The sequence below is a fragment of the Carcharodon carcharias genome, chromosome 13 (genome assembly GCF_017639515.1).
Source record: "Carcharodon carcharias isolate sCarCar2 chromosome 13, sCarCar2.pri, whole genome shotgun sequence".
NCBI classification, from domain to species: Eukaryota; Metazoa; Chordata; class Chondrichthyes; order Lamniformes; family Lamnidae; genus Carcharodon; species Carcharodon carcharias.
The window spans coordinates 101,956,217-101,976,767 of NC_054479.1; the positions used below are offsets into that span (position 1 = coordinate 101,956,217).

At 41.7% G+C, this 20,551-nt stretch overlaps 1 protein-coding gene across 1 annotated transcript in view; it reads left to right on the forward strand.

Moving 5' to 3' along the window:
- The window catches only part of LOC121285634 (mucin-5AC-like), a 216,452-nt gene that overhangs the window by 84,038 nt on the left and 111,863 nt on the right, over nucleotides 1-20,551 (forward strand). The window contains exons 38-64 of the mRNA XM_041202273.1: nucleotides 167-226; nucleotides 511-567; nucleotides 1,112-1,171; nucleotides 1,773-1,829; nucleotides 2,978-3,319; nucleotides 3,547-3,609; nucleotides 3,895-3,942; nucleotides 4,503-4,562; nucleotides 5,238-5,294; nucleotides 6,424-6,765; nucleotides 6,995-7,054; nucleotides 7,343-7,399; nucleotides 7,960-8,019; nucleotides 8,678-8,734; nucleotides 9,867-10,208; nucleotides 10,438-10,497; nucleotides 10,786-10,842; nucleotides 11,402-11,461; nucleotides 12,137-12,193; nucleotides 13,323-13,664; nucleotides 16,075-16,137; nucleotides 16,426-16,482; nucleotides 17,043-17,102; nucleotides 17,761-17,817; nucleotides 19,339-19,401; nucleotides 19,690-19,746; nucleotides 20,306-20,365. Of these exons, the coding sequence (XP_041058207.1) occupies nucleotides 167-226; nucleotides 511-567; nucleotides 1,112-1,171; nucleotides 1,773-1,829; nucleotides 2,978-3,319; nucleotides 3,547-3,609; nucleotides 3,895-3,942; nucleotides 4,503-4,562; nucleotides 5,238-5,294; nucleotides 6,424-6,765; nucleotides 6,995-7,054; nucleotides 7,343-7,399; nucleotides 7,960-8,019; nucleotides 8,678-8,734; nucleotides 9,867-10,208; nucleotides 10,438-10,497; nucleotides 10,786-10,842; nucleotides 11,402-11,461; nucleotides 12,137-12,193; nucleotides 13,323-13,664; nucleotides 16,075-16,137; nucleotides 16,426-16,482; nucleotides 17,043-17,102; nucleotides 17,761-17,817; nucleotides 19,339-19,401; nucleotides 19,690-19,746; nucleotides 20,306-20,365 (2,715 nt within the window). The remainder of the gene's footprint in view (nucleotides 1-166; nucleotides 227-510; nucleotides 568-1,111; nucleotides 1,172-1,772; nucleotides 1,830-2,977; nucleotides 3,320-3,546; nucleotides 3,610-3,894; nucleotides 3,943-4,502; nucleotides 4,563-5,237; nucleotides 5,295-6,423; nucleotides 6,766-6,994; nucleotides 7,055-7,342; nucleotides 7,400-7,959; nucleotides 8,020-8,677; nucleotides 8,735-9,866; nucleotides 10,209-10,437; nucleotides 10,498-10,785; nucleotides 10,843-11,401; nucleotides 11,462-12,136; nucleotides 12,194-13,322; nucleotides 13,665-16,074; nucleotides 16,138-16,425; nucleotides 16,483-17,042; nucleotides 17,103-17,760; nucleotides 17,818-19,338; nucleotides 19,402-19,689; nucleotides 19,747-20,305; nucleotides 20,366-20,551) is intronic.

Sequence of the window (20,551 nt, forward strand, 5' to 3'; positions counted from 1 at the left end):
ATAAAGCAGATAAAGAAATCAAGATACCTAGTGAGTAGCTGTACTTACCAATTTCCTCAAGATTTGTGCCTTAATATCAATAATGTATCCCAGTTGTAACAATCTCAATACTGTAGGATTTGGAAATGGAATTTGGTGGTTTTGAATGTTATTTTCTTGTCAGCAGTGTCAACAACAACACAGGAAACAACTACCACACCTGTGACTGAGAAAACTACTACAGCAGGTAAGTGATGTCTCCTTTCAATATTCACCAGCAAGTCTGTTCACACCGGGATGCTTTTCTCTTTTGCAGCTTTCAAGAAATCTCCGTCCATTCATTCAGTCTTATACATGCTGCCTTTTCGATATAAATGGTTGAAAATTTACTCAGATCTGAATCATTTAGTTTTGTGAATTTCATTTTGTAGCAAGGTCAATGTGTTCGTTTAATGCCAAAAATCTATAGGAAAGCTATGGTATTTACATTGTGGTGCAGTGGCTTTCATTATTCTTCTTGTTCCTCGGAAGGGTTGACTACAACAGTGAAACCAACTACAACTGGGGCCACTACTGGCTCCACACCGGGTAAGTCAAGGCTTCTTTTGATAAACAGCAGCAAGACCAGGAAACAAGCGAAATAAAAAGATAGTGCTGGAAAAATTGAGCAGGTCTTGAAACACCTACTGAGTATTTCCAGTACTTTCTGCTTTAGTCTCAGAAATCAAGTTTTCACAGTTCTTTGATTTTACTCGAGTGAAAGAGGTGATCTTCTTTCGGCACATAGAAGTTCATCACTTCAACATTGGTAGATCCTATGGCCTTACTTTCCAAAGGAAATGGATGAAATGCTTATTCCTTGAAAAAAGATAGATCAGGGGCCATGTCTTGTGGGCATGAGTGTTCACACCAGCGCACTGTTCTCAAATTCATCTTTTAGGCAATGTCAGTCCATTCAGTCATGTGGACCTTATGTGGGTGGAAGTGTTTGAATATTTGGAGACATCTGAATCCAGATGTACGATTTTAAACATCATATTTGCAACAAAGCCAATAAAATAAATCTTACAGTGGAAACGATTAGCCTTTATGTTGTATTGCAGTGGGTTTGATTATGTTTCTTGGCCTTCAGAAGTGACCACGACAACAGTGAAATCAGCTACAACCAGGTTCACTCCTGGCTCCACACCGGGTGAGTGTTGACTTTTTTCAATATGCAGTAGTAAAACCAGTGAGACCAGATGACTTGTTTCAGCAACTTCCAGACAGTGGAAGTCCATTACTTCACACTTGTCGATATTTAGTCCAGAACTTCCAGAGTGAACTGGGTGATAACTGACAAGTTCAGACGAAGCTCGATCAGAATGTGCACATGAGGAAATATGTTTTATCCATGTGTCTGTTTGCACCGTTCGCTCATGGAATCTACTTGCTCACCAATGTTTACCAAATCTTTTGCTAAATAACGGCCTGACATTTACATAATATGGAAAATGTTCATTGCACGTTGATGGTGATAGGCAGCATCTTTTTCAAAGTCCAGTAGTTTCAAAACTATATCATATCAAAGGATGTTCCCCTTCGAAAGCTGCGATTGTTCATATTCTTCCATTTTCTGATAAGTTTGGTCCTTTGTACTCGAAGTTAGTTGAGGTAGTCAGTAGCTATTGTCAATACTTTCCTCATTCTTTATGCCTTATTGTCAATTAAATAACTGAACACTGGAACTCTATCAATGCTGCTGAATTTGCAGTCAGAGTGCAGCGGTTTTCAATGTTTTCCTTTTCCTTCAGAAGTGCCAACTCCATCAACAGTAACAACAACTGTGTCTACAGCCAGTTCTACAACTGGTAAGTGATGCTTTCGTTCAATATCTCCCTTTCCCCTGTCAGTCAGTCCCTTGGGTTCGAGGATGTCTGCTTCCATTCCGGTTTGAGGAGTTCCACCATAGCAGTTAATTCAAATGCATGATCTGCAGGTTCTGCCACATGCAGAGCAGATTCTGTTTGCAGAGTCGTGTAGATGTGTTTTTTGGAGGTGTTTGTGCACTTTCCGATGACTCAAGTTTGTCTCTGCGACGAATCTCTTGATGCATGCTGTGTCTTCCCAAATGAAACGTCTCCATTTTGGTCAGTCAGAGGCCAGGGACTCGCATGGATCGATAGGGAGGTCTGGCCTCTAGGGCAAGCTTTGAGGACATCTCGGAATTGTTTCCACTGCCGTCCTGGGAGTCTCCTGCTACGATCTAGTTCCAGGTAGAGTAGTTGCTATTGGAGTCTGGTTTCAGGCATACAAATGACATCTCCTGCCCAGCAGAGCTTGTTATGAGTAATTGTCACCTTCCTGCTCAACATGTGATCTTGGGAGAGGATGACCTGTTTCTCAGGTTTGTGATACTGGATCCCAATTCTCATTTCAATTACTCTTTCAAATGTGCCTCGATCAACTTTGGCACAAACAATGCAGGTCCATCATTTCAGTCCTTTAGACCCAAAGCCAATTCCTTGGGAAGGGATTACTTGAAAAGTTCAGTGCTCTCAATCTACAAACGATGGCATTTTCACAATTACAAAAACGCTGTTGTGACAGGATTTCCCGGAGGAGTTTTTCCCCGTCGGAAGAATGAAATAATTGATGTTTTAACAGTTTAAACTGTGAACTTGCTCACTTCTCCCCCCATCTGTCTCCTTGAATTACAACTTATTCTTATATAAGCTTCACTTACGATTTTCCACTCTGATACTAAACTGTACAATTTCCATTCACAGCTGCTCGCTGGCTGAACACTTTTCAATTCTATTAGAATCATTGCCAATTATCGTAAAAAGATTTTCCCTTGCTGTGGTGTTGATATTATTAATGTTTCAGAGCACTGTTACGGAAAAATTCATTTGAAGCATTCTCAAATGCTGAATTACTGCTGTCACATTGATGGCCCCCATTGGTTAGTTCGTGAGTGTCTCATATGCTCTCCTACATTTCCCCTTCTCTCTTACAGAGGTCATCTGCCATGGCAAATGGTCACACTGGATTAATGAACATACACCTTCTAAGGACAGCCCAGGCGATTTTGAATTGCTGAACCCCAAAGATAATGAATACTGTTCCTACCCTTATGAAGTAATCACTAACATTCAGTGTCAATTTGTTGATCAGCCTGAGAGACCAATCAGCGAGTCACCAGACAATGTGACATGTGACAAAAACAAAGGGCTCACCTGTGTAGTCTCTAAAAGTGCTATGGAGGAGAAAAGATTTTGTTTTGACTACCAAGTTCGTATTTGCTGTGAGCCAGTGACACCAGTGAGCACAACAAGCACCAGTACAACCTCCACTTCGGGTAAGTGAGAAGGATATTTGCCAGTTCATAATATCTTCATGTTAAATCATACTTGTTTAATAACATAAAGCAGATAAAGAAATCATGATACCTAGTGAGTAGCTGTACTTACCAATTTCCTCAATATTTGTGCCTTAATATAAATAATGTATCCCAGTTGTAAAATTATCAATGCTGGAGGATTTGGAATTGGAAGTCGGTGGTTTTGAAAGTTATTTTCTTGTCAGCAGTGTCAACAACAACACAGGAAACAACTACCACACCTGTGACTGAGAAAACTACTACAGCAGGTAAGTGATGTCTCCTTTCAATATTCACCAGCAAGTCTGTTCACACCGGGATGCTTTTCTCTTTTGCAGCTTTCAAGGAATCTCCGTCCATTCATTCAGTCTTGTACACGCATTCTTTTCGATGTAAATGGTTGAAAATTTACTCAGATCTGAATCAGCATTTAGTTGTGTTAACTTCACTTTTGTTGCAAGATCAATGTGTTGGTTTTATGCCCACAATATATAGGAAAGCTATGATATTTATATTGTGTTGCAGTGACTTTCATTATTCTTCTTGTTCCTCAGTGGGGTTGACTACAACAGAGACACCAACTACAACTGGGTCCAGACCGGGTAAGTAAAGGCTCCTTTTGATAAAAAGCAGCAAGACCAGGAAAGAAGTGAAATAAAAAGATTGTGCTGGAAAAATTGAGCAGGTCTGGCAACATCTGCTGTGTATTTCCAGCACTTTCTGTTTTTGTCTCAGATTTCAAGCATTCACAGTATTTTGCTGTTACTTGAGTGAAAGCGCTGATCTTCTTTCAGCACACACTAGAAGTTCATCGCTTCAACATTGGTACATCCTGTGCCCTTACTTTCCAAAGGAAATGGTTGAAGTTTTTATTCTTTGAAAGAAGGTAGATCAGGGGCAATGGCTGAGAGGAACTCTTGTGTGCATGAGTGTTCACACTAGTGCTTTGTTCTCAAATTCACCTTTTAGGCAATGTCAGTCCATTCAGTCTTGTGGACCTGATGTGGGCGGAAGTGACTGAATATTTGGAGAGATCTGAATCCAGATGTACTATTTTAAACATCATATTTGCAGCAAAGCCAATAAAATATATCTTACAGTGGAACACGATTAGACTTTATGTTGTATTGCAGTGGGTTTGATTATGTTTCTTGGCCTTCAGAAGTGACCACGACAACAGTGAAATCAGCTACAACCAGGTTCACTCCTGGCTCCACACAGGGTGAGTGATGGCTCCTTTCGATATACAGTAGCAAAACCAGTGACACGAGCCGTCTTGTTTCAGCAATTTCCAGACAGTGGAAGTCCATTACTTCACACTTGTCGATATTTAGTCCAGATTTTCCAGAGTGAACTGGTTGATAACTGACACGTTCAGATGAAGGTCAATCAGAATGTGCACATGAGGAAATATGTTTTATCCATGTGTCTGTTTACCCCGTTCGCTCATGGAATCTACTTGCTCACCAATGTTTACCGAATCTTTTCCTAAATAACGGCCTGACATTTACATAATATGAAAAATGTTCATTGCACATTGATGGTGATATGCAGCATCTTTTTCAAAGTCTAATAGTTTCAAAACTATTTCATATCAAAAGATGTTCCCCTTAGAATGCTGTAATTGTTCATATTCTTCCATTTTCTTCTTTCACCTGTAACTTTAAAGAATATTGTCAAAACAAAACCAAATGTGCAAATATTGCTTTGTCTTTTTCATGTTTAAATTTGGTCCTTTGTACTCGAAGTTAGTTGAGGTCGTCAGTAGCTATTGTCAATACTTTCCTCATTCTTTATGCCTTATTGTCAATTACATAACTGAATGCTGGAAATCTTTTAATGCTGCTGGATTTGCAGTTAGAGTGCAACGGTTTTCAATGTTTTCCTTTACCTTCAGAAGTGCCAACTCCATCAACCATAACAACAACTGTGTCTACAGCCAGTTCTACAACTGGTAAGTGATGCTTTCTTTCAATATCTCCTTTTTCCCTGTCAGACAGTTCCTTAGTTTTGAGGATGACTTGCTTCCATTCCGGTTTGAGGAGTTTCACCATAGCAATTAAACCCAATGCACGATCTGCAGGTTCTGCCACATGCAGAGCAGATGGTGTTTGGAGAGTTGTGTAGATGACTTTTTTAGAGGTGTGTGTGCTCATTCCGCTGACTCGAGTTTGTCTCTGCGATGAATCTCTTGATGTGTGCGGTGTCTCCATTTTGGTCAGTCAGAGGCCAGGGACTCACATGAATCGACAGGGTGTTCTGACCTCTAGGGCAAGCTTTGAGGACATCCTGGAAGTGTTTCCACTGCCGTCCTGGGAGTCTCCTGCTGTGACCTACTTCCAGGTAGAGCTGTTGCTATTGGAGTCAGGAGTCAGACATACAAATGACATCTCCTGCTCAGCAGAGCTTGTTATGAGTAATTGTCACCTTCCTGCTCAACATGTAGTCTTGGGAGAGGATGACCTTTTTCTCAGGTTTGTGATACTGGATCCCAATTCTCATTTCAATTACTCTTACAAGTCTGCCTTGATCAACTTTGGCCCAGACAATGCAGGTCCATCAGTTCAGTCCTTTAGACCCAAAGCCAATTCCTTGGGAAGGGATTATTTGAAAAGTTCAGTGTTCTCAATCTACAAACAATTGCATTTTAACAATTACAAAAATGCTGTTATGACAGGTTTTCCTGGAGGAGTTTTTTCCTTCAGAAGAATAAAATAATTGATGTTTCAACAGTTTAAACTGTGAACTTGCTCACTTCTCCCCACATCTGTCTCCTTGAGTTGCTACTTATTCCCACACATGTTTTCATTGCGATTTTCCACTCTGATACTAAACTGTACAATTTCCATTCACAGCTGCTCGCTGGCTGAACACTTGTCAATTCTATTAGAATCATTGCCAAATATTGTGAAAAGATTTTCCCTTGCTGTGGTGTTGATATTATTAATGTTTCAGAGCATTATCATCAAAACATTCATTTGAAGCATTTACAAATGCTGACTTACTGCTGTCACATTTATGTTTCCCTTTGGTTAGTTCATGAGCGACTCATTTTTACACACATTTCCCCTTTTCTCTTACAGAGGTCATCTGCCATGGCAAATGGTCACCCTGGATTAATGAACATACACCTTCTAAGGACATCCCAGGCGATTTTGAATTGCTTAATCCCAAAGATAATGAATACTGTTCCTTCCCTTATGAAGTAATCACTAACATTCAGTGTCGATTTGTTGATCAGCCAGAAAGACCAATCAGCGAATCACCAGACAATGTGACATGTGACAAAGACAAAGGGCTTACATGTGTAGTCTCTAAAAGTGCTATGGAGGAGAAAAGATTTTGTTTTGACTACCAAGTTCGCATTTGCTGTGAGCCAGTGACACCAGTGAGCACAACAAGCACCAGTACAACCTCCACTTCGGGTAAGTGAGCAAGATATTTGCCAGTTCATAATATCTTCATGTTAAATCATACTTGTTTAATAACATAAAGCAGATAAAGAAATCATGATACCAATGAGTAGCTTTACTTACCAATTTCCTCAAGATCTGTGCCTTAATATCAATAATGTATCCCAGTTGTAAAATTATCAATGCTGGGGGATTTGGAATTGGAATTCGGTGGTTTTGAAAGTTATTTTCTTGTCAACAGTGTCAACAACAACACAGGAAGTAACTACCACACCTGTGACTGAGAAAACTATTACAGCAGGTAAGTGATGTATCCTTTCAATATTCACCAGCAAGTCTGTTCACACCAGGATGCTTTTCTCTTTTGCAGCTTTCAAGGAATCTCCATCCATTCATTCAGTCTTGTACACGCATTCTTTTCGATGTAAATGGTTGAAAATTTACTCAGATCTGAATCAGCATTTAGTTTTGTGAACTTCACTTTTGTAGCAAGATCAATGTGTTGCTTTTATGCCCACAATATATCGGAAAGCTATGATATTTATATTGTGGTGCAGTGACTTTCATTATTCTTCTTGTTCCTCAATAGGGTTGACTACAACAGTGAAACCAATTACAACTGGGTCCACTACTGGCTCCAGACCAGGTAAGTAAATACTACTTGTAATAAACAGCAGCTGACCAGGAAAGAAGTGAAATAAAAAGATAGTGCTGGAAAAATTGAGCAGGTCTGGCAACATCTGCTGTGTATTTCCAGCCCTTTCTGCTTTTGTCTCAAATTTCAAGCATTCACAGTATTTTGCTGTTACATGAGTGACAGAGGTGATCTTCTTTCAGCACACACTAGAAGTTCATCACTTCAACATTGGTACATCCTGTGGCCTTACTTTCCAAAGGAAATGGTTGAAATTTTTATTCCTTGAACGAAGCTAGATCAGGGGCAATGGCTGAGGGGAACTCTTGTGGGCATGAGTGTTCACACCAGCACACTGTTCTCAAATTCACCTTTTAGGCATTGTCAGTCCATTCAGTCATGTGGACCTTAAGTGGGTGGAAGTGACTGAATATTTGGAGACACCTGAACCCAGATGTACTATTTTAAACATCATATTTGCAGCAAAGCCAATAAAATAAAATCTTACAGTGGAACACGATTAGCCTTTATGTTGCATTGCAGTGGGTTTGATTATGTTTCTTGGCCTTCAGAAGTGACCACGACAACAGTGAAATCTGCTACAACCAGGTCCACTCCAGGCTCCACACCGGGTGAGTGATGGCTTCTTTCGATATGCACGAGCCGTCTTGTTTCAACAATTTCCAGACAGTGGAAGTCCATTACTTCACACTTGTCGATTTTTAGTCCAGAACTTCCAGAGTGAACTGGGTGATAACTGACACGTTCAGACGAAGGTCGATCAGAATGTGCACATGAGGAAATATGTTTTATCCATGTTTCTGTTTGCACCGTTCGCTCATGGAATCTACTTGCTCACCAATGTTTACCGAATCTTTTCCTAAATAACGGTCTGACATTTACATAAAATGAAAAATGTTCATTGCACATTGATGGTGATATGCAGCATCTTTTTCAAAGTCTAATCATTTCAAAACTATATCATATCAAAGGATGTTCTCCTTAGAATGCAGTAATTGATCATATTCTTCCATTTTCTTCTTTCACCTGTAACTTTAAAGAATATTTTTGAAACAAAACTAAATATGCAAATATTGCTTTGTCTTTTTCCTGTTTAAAATTTGGTCCTTTGTACTCAAAGTTAGTTGAGGCAGTCAGTAGCTGTTGTCAACACTTTCATCGTTCCTTATGACTTATTGTCAATTAAATAACCGAATGCTGGAACACTATTAATGCTGCTGAATTTGCAGTTAGAGTGCAGCTTTTTTCAATATTTTCTCTTTCCTTCAGAAGTGCCACCTCCATCAACTGTAACAACAACTGTGTCTACAGCCAGTTCTACAACTGGTAAGTGATGCTTTCTTTCAATATCTCCCTTTCCCCTTGGGTTCGAGGATGACTTGCTTCCATTCCGGTTTGAGGAGTTCCACCATAGCAATTAAACCCAATGCACGATCTGCAGGTTCTGCCACATGCAGAGCAGATGGTGTTTGGAGGGTCATGTGGATGACTTGTTTAGAGGTGTGTGTGCTCATTCCGCTGACTCGAGTTTGTCTCTGCGATGAATCTCTTGATGTGTGCGGTGTTTTCCCAAATGCAACGTCTCCATTTTGGGCAGTCAGAGGCCAGGGACTCACATCAATCGACAGGGTGTTCTGACCTCTAGGGCAAGCTTTGAGGACATTCTGGAAGTGTTTCCACTACCCTCCTGGGAGTCTCCTGCTGTGACCTACTTCCAGGTAGAGCAGTTGCTATTGGAGTCTGGAGTCAGGCAGACAAATGACATCTCCTGCTCAGCAGAGCCTGTTATGACTAATTGTCACCTTCCTGCTCAACATGTAGTCTTGGGAGAGGATGTCCTTTTTCTCAGGTTTGTGATACTGGATCCCAATTCTCATTTCAATTACTCTTACAAGTCTGCCTTGATCAACTTTGGCCCAGACAATGCAGGTCCATCAGTTCAGTGCTTTAGACTCAAAGCCAATTCCTTGGGACGGGATTATTTGAAAAGTTCAATGTTCTCAATCTACAAACAATTGCAATTTAACAATTACAAAAATGCTGTTATGACAGGTTTTCCTGGAGGAGTTTTTCCCGTCGGAAGAATAAAATAATTGATGTTTCAACAGTTTAAACTGTGAACTTGCTCACTTCTCCCCACATCTGTCTCCTCGAGTTGCTACTTATTCTCACATACGTTTTCATTGTGATTTTCCACTCTGGTACTAAACTGTACAATTTCCATTCACAGCTGCTCGCTGGCTGAACACTTGTCAATTCTATTAGAATCATTGCCAAATATTGTGAAAAGATTTTCCCTTGCTGTGGTGTTGATATTATTAATGTTTCAGAGCATTATCATCAAAACATTCATTTGAAGCATTTACAAATGCTGACTTACTGCTGTCACATTTATGTTTCCCTTTGGTTAGTTCATGAGCGACTCATTTTTACACACATTTCCCCTTTTCTCTTACAGAGGTCATCTGCCATGGCAAATGGTCACCCTGGATTAATGAACATACACCTTCTAAGGACATCCCAGGCGATTTTGAATTGCTTAATCCCAAAGATAATGAATACTGTTCCTTCCCTTATGAAGTAATCACTAACATTCAGTGTCGATTTGTTGATCAGCCAGAAAGACCAATCAGCGAATCACCAGACAACGTGACATGTGACAAAGACAAAGGGCTTACATGTGTAGTCTCTAAAAGTGCTATGGAGGAGAAAAGATTTTGTTTTGACTACCAAGTTCGCATTTGCTGTGAGCCAGTGACACCAGTGAGCACAACAAGCACCAGTACAACCTCCACTTCGGGTAAGTGAGCAAGATATTTGCCAGTTCATAATATCTTCATGTTAAATCATACTTGTTTAATAACATAAAGCAGATAAAGAAATCATGATACCAATGAGTAGCTTTACTTACCAATTTCCTCAAGATCTGTGCCTTAATATCAATAATGTATCCCAGTTGTAAAATTATCAATGCTGGGGGATTTGGAATTGGAATTCGGTGGTTTTGAAAGTTATTTTCTTGTCAACAGTGTCAACAACAACACAGGAAGTAACTACCACACCTGTGACTGAGAAAACTATTACAGCAGGTAAGTGATGTATCCTTTCAATATTCACCAGCAAGTCTGTTCACACCGGGATGCTTTTCTCTTTTGCAGCTTTCAAGGAATCTCCATCCATTCATTCAGTCTTGTACACGCATTCTTTTCGATGTAAATGGTTGAAAATTTACTCAGATCTGAATCAGCATTTAGTTTTGTGAACTTCACTTTTGTAGCAAGATCAATGTGTTGCTTTTATGCCCACAATATATAGGAAAGCTATGATATTTATATTGTGGTGTAGTAGCTTTCATTATTCTTCTTGTTCCTCAATAGGGTTGACTACAACAGTGAAACCAACTACAACTGGGTCCACTACTGGCTCCAGACCGGGTAAGTAAATACTACTTGTAATAAACAGCAGCTGACCAGGAAAGAAGTGAAATATAAAGATAGTGCTGGAAAAATTGAGCAGGTCTGGCAACATCTGCTGTGTATTTCCAGCCCTTTCTGCTTTTGTCTCAAATTTCAAGCATTCACAGTATTTTGCTGTTACTTGAGTGAAAGAGCTGATCTTCTTTCAGCACACACTAGAAGTTCATCACTTCAACATTGGTACATCCTGTGGCCTTACTTTCCAAAGGAAATGGTTGAAATTTTTATTCCTTGAAGGAAGGTAGATCAGGGGCAATGGCTGAGGGGAACTCTTGTGGGCATGAGTGTTCACACCAGTGCGTTATTCTCAAATTCACCTTTTAGACAATGTCAGTCCATTCAGTCATGTGGACCTTATGTGGGTGGAAGTGACTGAATATTTAGAGACATCTGAATCCTGGTGTACTATTTTAAACATCATATTTGCAGCAAAGCCAATAAAATAAATCTTACAGTGGAATATGATTAGCCTTTATGTTGTATTGCAGTGGGTTTGATTATGTCTCTTGTTCTTCAGAAGTGACCACGACAACAGTGAAATCAACTACAACCAGCTCCACTCCTGGCTCCACACCGGGTGAGTGATGGCTTCTTTCGATATGCAGTAGCAAAGCCAGTGACACGAGGCGTCTTGTTTCAGCAATTTCCAGACAGTGGAAGTCCATTACTTCACACTTGTCGATATTTAGTCCAGAACTTCCAGAGTGAACTGGTTGATAACTGACACGTTCAGATGAATTTCGATCAGAATGTGCACATGAGGAAATATGTTTTATCCATGTGTCTGTTTGCACCGTTCGCTCATGGAATCTACTTGCTCACCAATGTTTACCGTATCTTTTCCTAAATAACGGTCTGACATTTACATAATATGAAAAATGTTCATTGCACATTGATGGTGATATGCAGCATCTTTTTCAAAGTCTAATAGTTTCAAAACTATAAGATATCAAAGGATGTTCCCCTTAGAATGCTGTAATTGTTCATATTCTTCCATTTTCTTCTTTCACCTGTAACTTTAAAGAATATTTTTGAAACAAAACCAAATATGCAAATATTGCTTTGTCTTTTTCCTGTTTAAGTTTGATCATTTGTACTCAAAGTTAGTTGAGGTAGTCAGTAGCTGTTGTCAATATATTCCTCATTCTTTATGCCTTATTGTCAATTAAATAACCGAATGCCGGAACTCTATCAATGCTGCTGAATTTGCAGTCAGAGTGCAAGGGTTTTCAATGTTTTCCTTTTCCTTCAGAAGTGCCAACTCCATCAACCGTAACAACAACTGTGTCTACAGCCAGTTCTACAACTGGTAAGTGATGCTTTCTTCCAATATCTCCTTTTTCCCTGGCAGACAGTCCCTTAGTTTCGAGGATGACTTGGTTCCATTCCAGTTTGAGGAGTTCCACCAAAGCAATTAAACCCAATGCACGATCTGCAGGTTCTGCCACATGCAGAGCAGATGGTGTTTGGAGGGTCGTGTGGATGACTTGTTTAGAGGTCTGTGTGCTCATTCCACTGACTCGAGTTTGTCTCTGCGATGAATCTCTTGATGTGTGCGGTGTCTCCATTTTGGTCAGTCAGAGGCCAGGGACTCACATGAATCGACAGGGTGTTCTGACCTCTAGGGCAAGCTTTGAGGACATCCTGGAAGTGTTTCCACTGCCGTCCTGGGAGTCTCCTGCTGTGACCTACTTCCAGGTAGAGCTGTTGCTATTGGAGTCAGGAGTCAGGCATACAAATGACATCTCCTGCTCAGCAGAGCTTGTTATGAGTAATTGTCACCTTCCTGCTCAACATGTAGTCTTGGGAGAGGATGACCTTTTTCTCAGGTTTGTGATACTGGATCCCAATTCTCATTTCAATTACTCTTACAAGTCTGCCTTGATCAACTTTGGCCCAGACAATGCAGGTCCATCAGTTCAGTCCTTTAGACCCAAAGCCAATTCCTTGGGATGGGATTATTTGAAAAGTTCAGTGTTCTCAATCTACAAACAATTGCATTTTAACAATTACAAAAATGCTGTTATGACAGGTTTTCCTGGAGGAGTTTTTTCCTTCAGAAGAATAAAATAATTGATGTTTCAACAGTTTAAACTGTGAACTTGCTCACTTCTCCCCACATCTGTCTCCTTGAGTTGCTACTTATTCCCACACATGTTTTCATTGCGATTTTCCACTCTGATACTAAACTGTACAATTTCCATTCACAGCTGCTCGCTGGCTGAACACTTGTCAATTCTATTAGAATCATTGCCAAATATTGTGAAAAGATTTTCCCTTGCTGTGGTGTTGATATTATTAATGTTTCAGAGCATTATCATCAAAACATTCATTTGAAGCATTTACAAATGCTGACTTACTGCCGTCAAATTTATGGTCCCCTTTGGTTAGTTCATGAGCGACTCATTTTTACACATATTTCCCCTTTTCTCTTACAGAGGTCGTCTGCCATGGCAAATGGTCACCCTGGATTAATGAACATACACCTTCTAAGGACAGCCCAGGCGACTTTGAATTGCTTAACCCCAAAGATAATGAATACTGTTCCTTCCCTTATGAAGTAATCACTAACATTCAGTGTCGATTTGCTGATCAGCCTGAGAGACCAATCAGCGAGTCACCAGACAATGTGACATGCGACAAAGACAAAGGGCTCACCTGTGCAGTCTCTAAAAGTGCTATGGAGGAGAAAAGATTTTGTTTTGACTACCAAGTTCGCATTTGCTGTGAGCCAGTGACACCAGTGAGCACAACAAGCACCAGTACAACTTCCACTTCGGGTAAGTGAGAAAGACATTTGCCAGTTCATAATATCTTCATGTTAAATTATATTTGTTTAATAACATAAAGCAGATAAAGAAATCATGATAAAAACAGAATTACCTGGAAAAACTCAGCAGGTCTGGCAGCATCGGCGGAGAAGAAAAGAGTTGACGTTTCGAGTCCTCATGACCCTTCGACAGAACTTGAGTTCGAGTCCAAGAAAGAGTTGAAATATAAGCTGGTTTAATGTGTGTGGCGGGGGTGGGGGGGCGGAGAGAGAGAGAGAGAGAGAGAGAGAGAGAGAGAGAAGTGGAGGGGGCTGTGTGGTTGTAGGGACAAATAAGCAGTGATAGAAGCAGATCATCAAAAGATGTCAACAACAATTGAACAAAAGAACACATAGGTGTTAAAGTTGGTGATATTATCTAAACGAATGTGCTAATTAAGAATGGATGGTAGGGCACTCAAGGTATAGCTCTAGTTGGGGTGGAGGGAGCATAAAAGATTTTAAAATATTTAAAAATAATGGAAATAGGTGGGAAAAGAAAAATCTATATAATTTATTGGAAAAAAAAGGAAGGGCGAAACAGAAAGGGGATGGGGATGGAGGAGGGAGCTCAAGACCTAAAGTTGTTGAATTCAATATTCAGTCTGGAAGGTTGTAAAGTGCCTAGTCGGAAGATGAGGTGTTGTTCCTCCAGTTTGCGTTGGGCTTCACTGGAACAATGCAGCAAGCCAAGGACAGACATGTGGGCAAGAGAGCAGGGTGGAGTGTTAAAATGGCAAGCGACAGGAAGGTTTGGGTCATTCTTGCGGACAGACCGCAGGTGTTCTGCAAAGCGGTCACCCAGTTTACGTTTGGTCTCTCCAATGTAGAGGAGACCACATTGGGAGCAACGAATGCAGTAGACTAAGTTGGGGGAAATGCAAGTGAAATGCTGCTTCACTTGAAAGGAGTGTTTGGGCCCTTGGACGGTGAGGAGAGAGGAAGTGAAGGGGCAGGTGTTGCATCTTTTGCGTGGGCATGGGGTGGTGCCACAGGAGGGGGTTGAGGAGTAGGGGGTGATGGAGGAGTGGACCAGGGTGTCCCGGAGGGAGCGATCCCTACGGAATGCTGATAGGGGGGTGAAGGGAAGATGTGTTTGGTGGTGGCATCATGCTGGAGTTGGCGGAAATGGTGGAGGATGATCCTTTGAATGCAGAGGCTGGTGGGGTGATAAGTGAGGACAAGGGGGACCCTATCATGTTTCTGGGAGGGAGGAGAAGGCGTGAGGGCGGTTGCGCGGGAGATGGGCCGGACATGGTTGAGGGCCCTGTCAACGACCGTGGGTGGAAAACCTCCGTTAAGGAAGAAGGAGGACATGTCAGAGGAACTGTTTTTGAAGGTAGCATCATCGGAACAGATGCGACGGAGGCGAAGGAACTGAGAGAATGGGATGGAGTCCTTACAGGAAGCGGGGTGTGAGGAGCTGTAGTCGAGATAGCCGCGGGAGTCGTTGGGTTTGTAATGGATATTGGTGGACAGTCTATCACCAGAGATTGAGACAGAGAGGTCAAGGAAGGGAAGGGAAGTGTCAGAGATGGACCACGTGAAAATGATGGTGGGGTGGAGATTGGAAGCAAAATTAATAAATTTTTCTAAGTCCCGACGAGAGCATGAAGCAGCACCGAAGTAATCATCGATGTACCGGAGAAAGTGTTGTGGAAGGGGGACGGAGTAGGACTGGAACAAGGAATGTTCCACATACCCCATAAAGAGACAGGCATAGCTGGAGCCCATGTGGGTACCCATAGCCACACCTTTTATTTGGAGGAAGTGAGAGGAGTTGAAGGAGAAATTGTTCAGCGTGAGAACAAGTTCAGCCAGACGGAGGAGAGTACTGGTGGATGGGGATTGTTCGGGCCTCTGTTCAAGGAAGAAGCTAAGGGCCCTCAGATCATCCTGGTGGGGGATGGAGGTGTAGACGGATTGGATGTCCATGGTGAAGAGGAAGCGGTTGGGGCCAGGGAACTGGAAATTGTTGATGTGACGTAAGGTGTCAGAGGAATCACTGATGTAGGTGGGAAGGGACTGGACAAGGGGAGAGAGAAGGGAGTCAAGATAACGAGAAATGAGTTCTGTGGGGCAGGAGCAAGCTGAGACGATCGGTCTACCGGGGCAGTTCTGTTTGTGGATTTTGGGTAGGAGATAGAAGCGGGCCGTCCGAGGTTGGGCGATTATCAGGTTGAAAGCTGTGGGAGGAAGATCCCCAGAGGAGATGAGGTCAGTGACAGTCCTGGAATCATGATACCTAGTGGGTAGCTGTACTTACCAATTTCTTCAAGATTTGTGCCTTAATATAAATAATGTATCCCAGTTGTAAAATTATCAATGCTGGAGGATTTGGAATTGGAATTCGGTGGTTTTGAAAGTTATTTTCTTGTCAGCAGTGTCAACGACAACACAGGAAATAACTACCACACCTGTGACTGAGAAAACTACTACAGCAGGTAAGTGATGTCTCCTTTCAATATTCACCAGCAAGTCTGTTCACACCGGGATGCTTTTCTCTTTTGCAGCTTTCAAGAAATCTCCATCCATTCATTCAGTCTTGTACACGCATTCTTTTCGATGTAAATGGTTGAAAATTTACTCAGATCTGAATCAGCATTTAGTTTTGTGAACTTCACTTTTGTAGCAAGATCAATATGTTGGTTTTATGCCCACAATCTATAGGAAAACTATGAAATTTACATTGTGGTGCAGTGGCTTTCATTATTCTTCTTGTTCCTCAATAGGGTTGACTACAACAGTGACACCAACTACAACTGGGTCCACTACTGGCTCCAGACCGGGTAAGTAAAGGCTCGTTTTGATATACAGCAGCTGACCAGGAAAGAAGTGAAATAAAAAGATAGTGCTGGAAAAATTGAGCAGGTCTGGCAACATCTACTGTGTATTTCTAGCACTTTCTGCTTTTGTCTCAGATTTCAAGCATTCACAGTATTTTGCTCTTACATGAGTGACAGAGGTGATCTTCTTTCAGCACACACTAGGAGTTCATCACTTCAACATTGGTACATCCTGTGGCCTTACTTTCCAAAGGAAATGGTTGAAATTTTTATTCCTTGAACGAAGCTAGATCAGGGGCCGTGGCTGAGGGGAACTCTTGTGGGCATGAGTGTTCACACCAGCACACTGTTCTCAAATTCACCTTTTAGGCATTGTCAGTCCATTCAGTCATGTGGACCTTAAGTGGGTGGAAGTGACTGAATATTTGGAGACACCTGAACCCAGATGTACTATTTTAAACATCATATTTGCAGCAAAGCCAATAAAATAAAATCTTACAGTGGAACACGATTAGCCTTTATGTTGCATTGCAGTGGGTTTGATTATGTTTCTTGGCCTTCAGAAGTGACCACGACAACAGTGAAATCTGCTACAACCAGGTCCACTCCAGGCTCCACACCGGGTGAGTGATGGCTTCTTTCGATATGCACGAGCCGTCTTGTTTCAACAATTTCCAGACAGTGGAAGTCCATTACTTCACACTTGTCGATTTTTAGTCCAGAACTTCCAGAGTGAACTGGGTGATAACTGACACGTTCAGACGAAGGTCGATCAGAATGTGCACATGAGGAAATATGTTTTATCCATGTTTCTGTTTGCACCGTTCACTCATGGAATCTACTTGCTCACCAATGTTTACCGAATCTTTTCCTAAATAACGGTCTGACATTTACATAAAATGAAAAATGTTCATTGCACATTGATGGTGATATGCAGCATCTTTTTCAAAGTCTAACCATTTCAAAACTATATCATATCAAAGGATGTTCTCCTTAGAATGCAGTAATTGATCATATTCTTCCATTTTCTTCTTTCACCTGTAACTTTAAAGAATATTTTTGAAACAAAACTAAATATGCAAATATTGCTTTGTCTTTTTCCTGTTTAAAATTTGGTCCTTTGTACTCAAAGTTAGTTGAGGCAGTCAGTAGCTGTTGTCAACACTTTCATCGTTCCTTATGACTTATTGTCAATTAAATAACCGAATGCTGGAACACTATTAATGCTGCTGAATTTGCAGTTAGAGTGCAGCTTTTTTCAATATTTTCTCTTTCCTTCAGAAGTGCCAACTCCATCAACTGTAACAACAACTTTGTCTACAGCCAGTTCTACAACTGGTAAGTGATGCTTTCTTTCAATATCTCCCTTTCCCCTTGGGTTCGAGGATGACTTGCTTCCATTCCAGTATGAGGAGTTCCATCATAGCAATTAAACCCAATGCACGATCTGCGGGTTCTGCCACATGCAGAGCAGATGGTGTTTGGAGGGTCATGTGGATGACTTGTTTAGAGGTGTGTGTGCTCATTCCGCTGACTCGAGTTTGTCTCTGCGATGAATCTCTTGATGTGTGCGGTGTTTTCCCAAATGCAACGTCTCCATTTTGGGCAGTCAGAGGCCAGGGACTCACATCAATCGACAGGGTGTTCTGACCTCTAGGGCAAGCTTTGAGGACATTCTGGAAGTGTTTCCACTACCCTCCTGGGAGTCTCCTGCTGTGACCTACTTCCAGGTAGAGTAGTTGCTATTGTCAACGACCGTGGGTGGAAAACCTCCGTTAAGGAAGAAGGAGGACATGTCAGAGGAACTGTTTTTGAAGGTAGCATCATCGGAACAGATGCGACGGAGGCGAAGGAACTGAGAGAATGGGATGGAGTCCTTACAGGAAGTGGGGTGTGAGGAGCTGTAGTCGAGATAGCTGTGGGAGTCGTTGGGTTTGTAATGGATATTGGTGGACAGTCTATCACCAGAGATTGAGACAGAGAGGTCAAGGAAGGGAAGGGAAGTGTCAGAGATGGACCACGTGAAAATGATGGTGGGGTGGAGATTGGAAGCAAAATTAATAAATTTTTCTAAGTCCCGACGAGAGCATGAAGCAGCACCGAAGTAATCATCGATGTACCGGAGAAAGTGTTGTGGAAGGGGGACGGAGTAGGACTGGAACAAGGAATGTTCCACATACCCCATAAAGAGACAGGCATAGCTAGGGCCCATGCGGGTACCCATAGCCACACCTTTTATTTGGAGGAAGTGAGAGGAGTTGAAGGAGAAATTGTTCAGCGTGAGAACAAGTTCAGCCAGACGGAGGAGAGTAGTGGTGGATGGGGATTGTTCGGGCCTCTGTTCAAGGAAGAAGCTAAGGGCCCTCAGACCATCCTGGTGGGGGATGGAGGTGTAGACGGATTGGATGTCCATGGTGAAGAGGAAGCGGTTGGGGCCAGGGAACTGGAAATTGTTGATGTGACATAAGGTGTCAGAGGAATCACGGATGTAGGTGGGAAGGGACTGGACAAGGGGAGAGAGAAGGGAGTCAAGATAACGAGAAATGAGTTCTGTGGGGCAGGAGCAAGCTGAGATGATCGGTCTACCGGGGCAGTTCTGTTTGTGGATTTTGGGTAGGAGATAGAAGCGGGCCGTCCGAGGTTGGGCGACTATCAGGTTGGAAGCTGTGGGAGGAAGATCCCCAGAGGAGATGAGGTCAGTGACAGTCCTGGAATCATGATACCTAGTGGGTAGCTGTACTTACCAATTTCTTCAAGATTTGTGCCTTAATATAAATAATGTATCCCAGTTGTAAAATTATCAATGCTGGAGGATTTGGAATTGGAATTCGGTGGTTTTGAAAGTTATTTTCTTGTCAGCAGTGTCAACGACAACACAGGAAATAACTACCACACCTGTGACTGAGAAAACTACTACAGCAGGTAAGTGATGTCTCCTTTCAATATTCACCAGCAAGTCTGTTCACACCGGGATGCTTTTCTCTTTTGCAGCTTTCAAGAAATCTCCATCCATTCATTCAGTCTTGTACACGCATTCTTTTCGATGTAAATGGTTGAAAATTTACTCAGATCTGAATCAGCATTTAGTTTTGTGAACTTCACTTTTGTAGCAAGATCAATGTGTTGCTTTTATGCCCACAATATATAGGAAAGCTATGATATTTATATTGTGGTGTAGTAGCTTTCATTATTCTTCTTGTTCCTCAATAGGGTTGACTACAACAGTGAAACCAACTACAACTGGGTCCACTACTGGCTCCAGACCGGGTAAGTAAATACTACTTGTAATAAACAGCAGCTGACCAGGAAAGAAGTGAAATATAAAGATAGTGCTGGAAAAATTGAGCAGGTCTGGCAACATCTGCTGTGTATTTCCAGCCCTTTCTGCTTTTGTCTCAAATTTCAAGCATTCACAGTATTTTGCTGTTACTTGAGTGAAAGAGCTGATCTTCTTTCAGCACACACTAGAAGTTCATCACTTCAACATTGGTACATCCTGTGGCCTTACTTTCCAAAGGAAATGGTTGAAATTTTTATTCCTTGAAGGAAGGTAGATCAGGGGCAATGGCTGAGGGGAACTCTTGTGGGCATGAGTGTTCACACCAGTGCGTTATTCTCAAATTCACCTTTTAGACAATGTCAGTCCATTCAGTCATGTGGACCTTATGTGGGTGGAAGTGACTGAATATTTAGAGACATCTGAATCCAGGTGTACTATTTTAAACATCATATTTGCAGCAAAGCCAATAAAATAAATCTTACAGTGGAATATGATTAGCCTTTATGTTGTATTGCAGTGGGTTTGATTATGTCTCTTGTTCTTCAGAAGTGACCACGACAACAGTGAAATCAACTACAACCAGCTCCACTCCTGGCTCCACACCGGGTGAGTGATGGCTTCTTTCGATATGCAGTAGCAAAGCCAGTGACACGAGGCGTCTTGTTTCAGCAATTTCCAGACAGTGGAAGTCCATTACTTCACACTTGTCGATATTTAGTCCAGAACTTCCAGAGTGAACTGGTTGATAACTGACACGTTCAGATGAATTTCGATCAGAATGTGCACATGAGG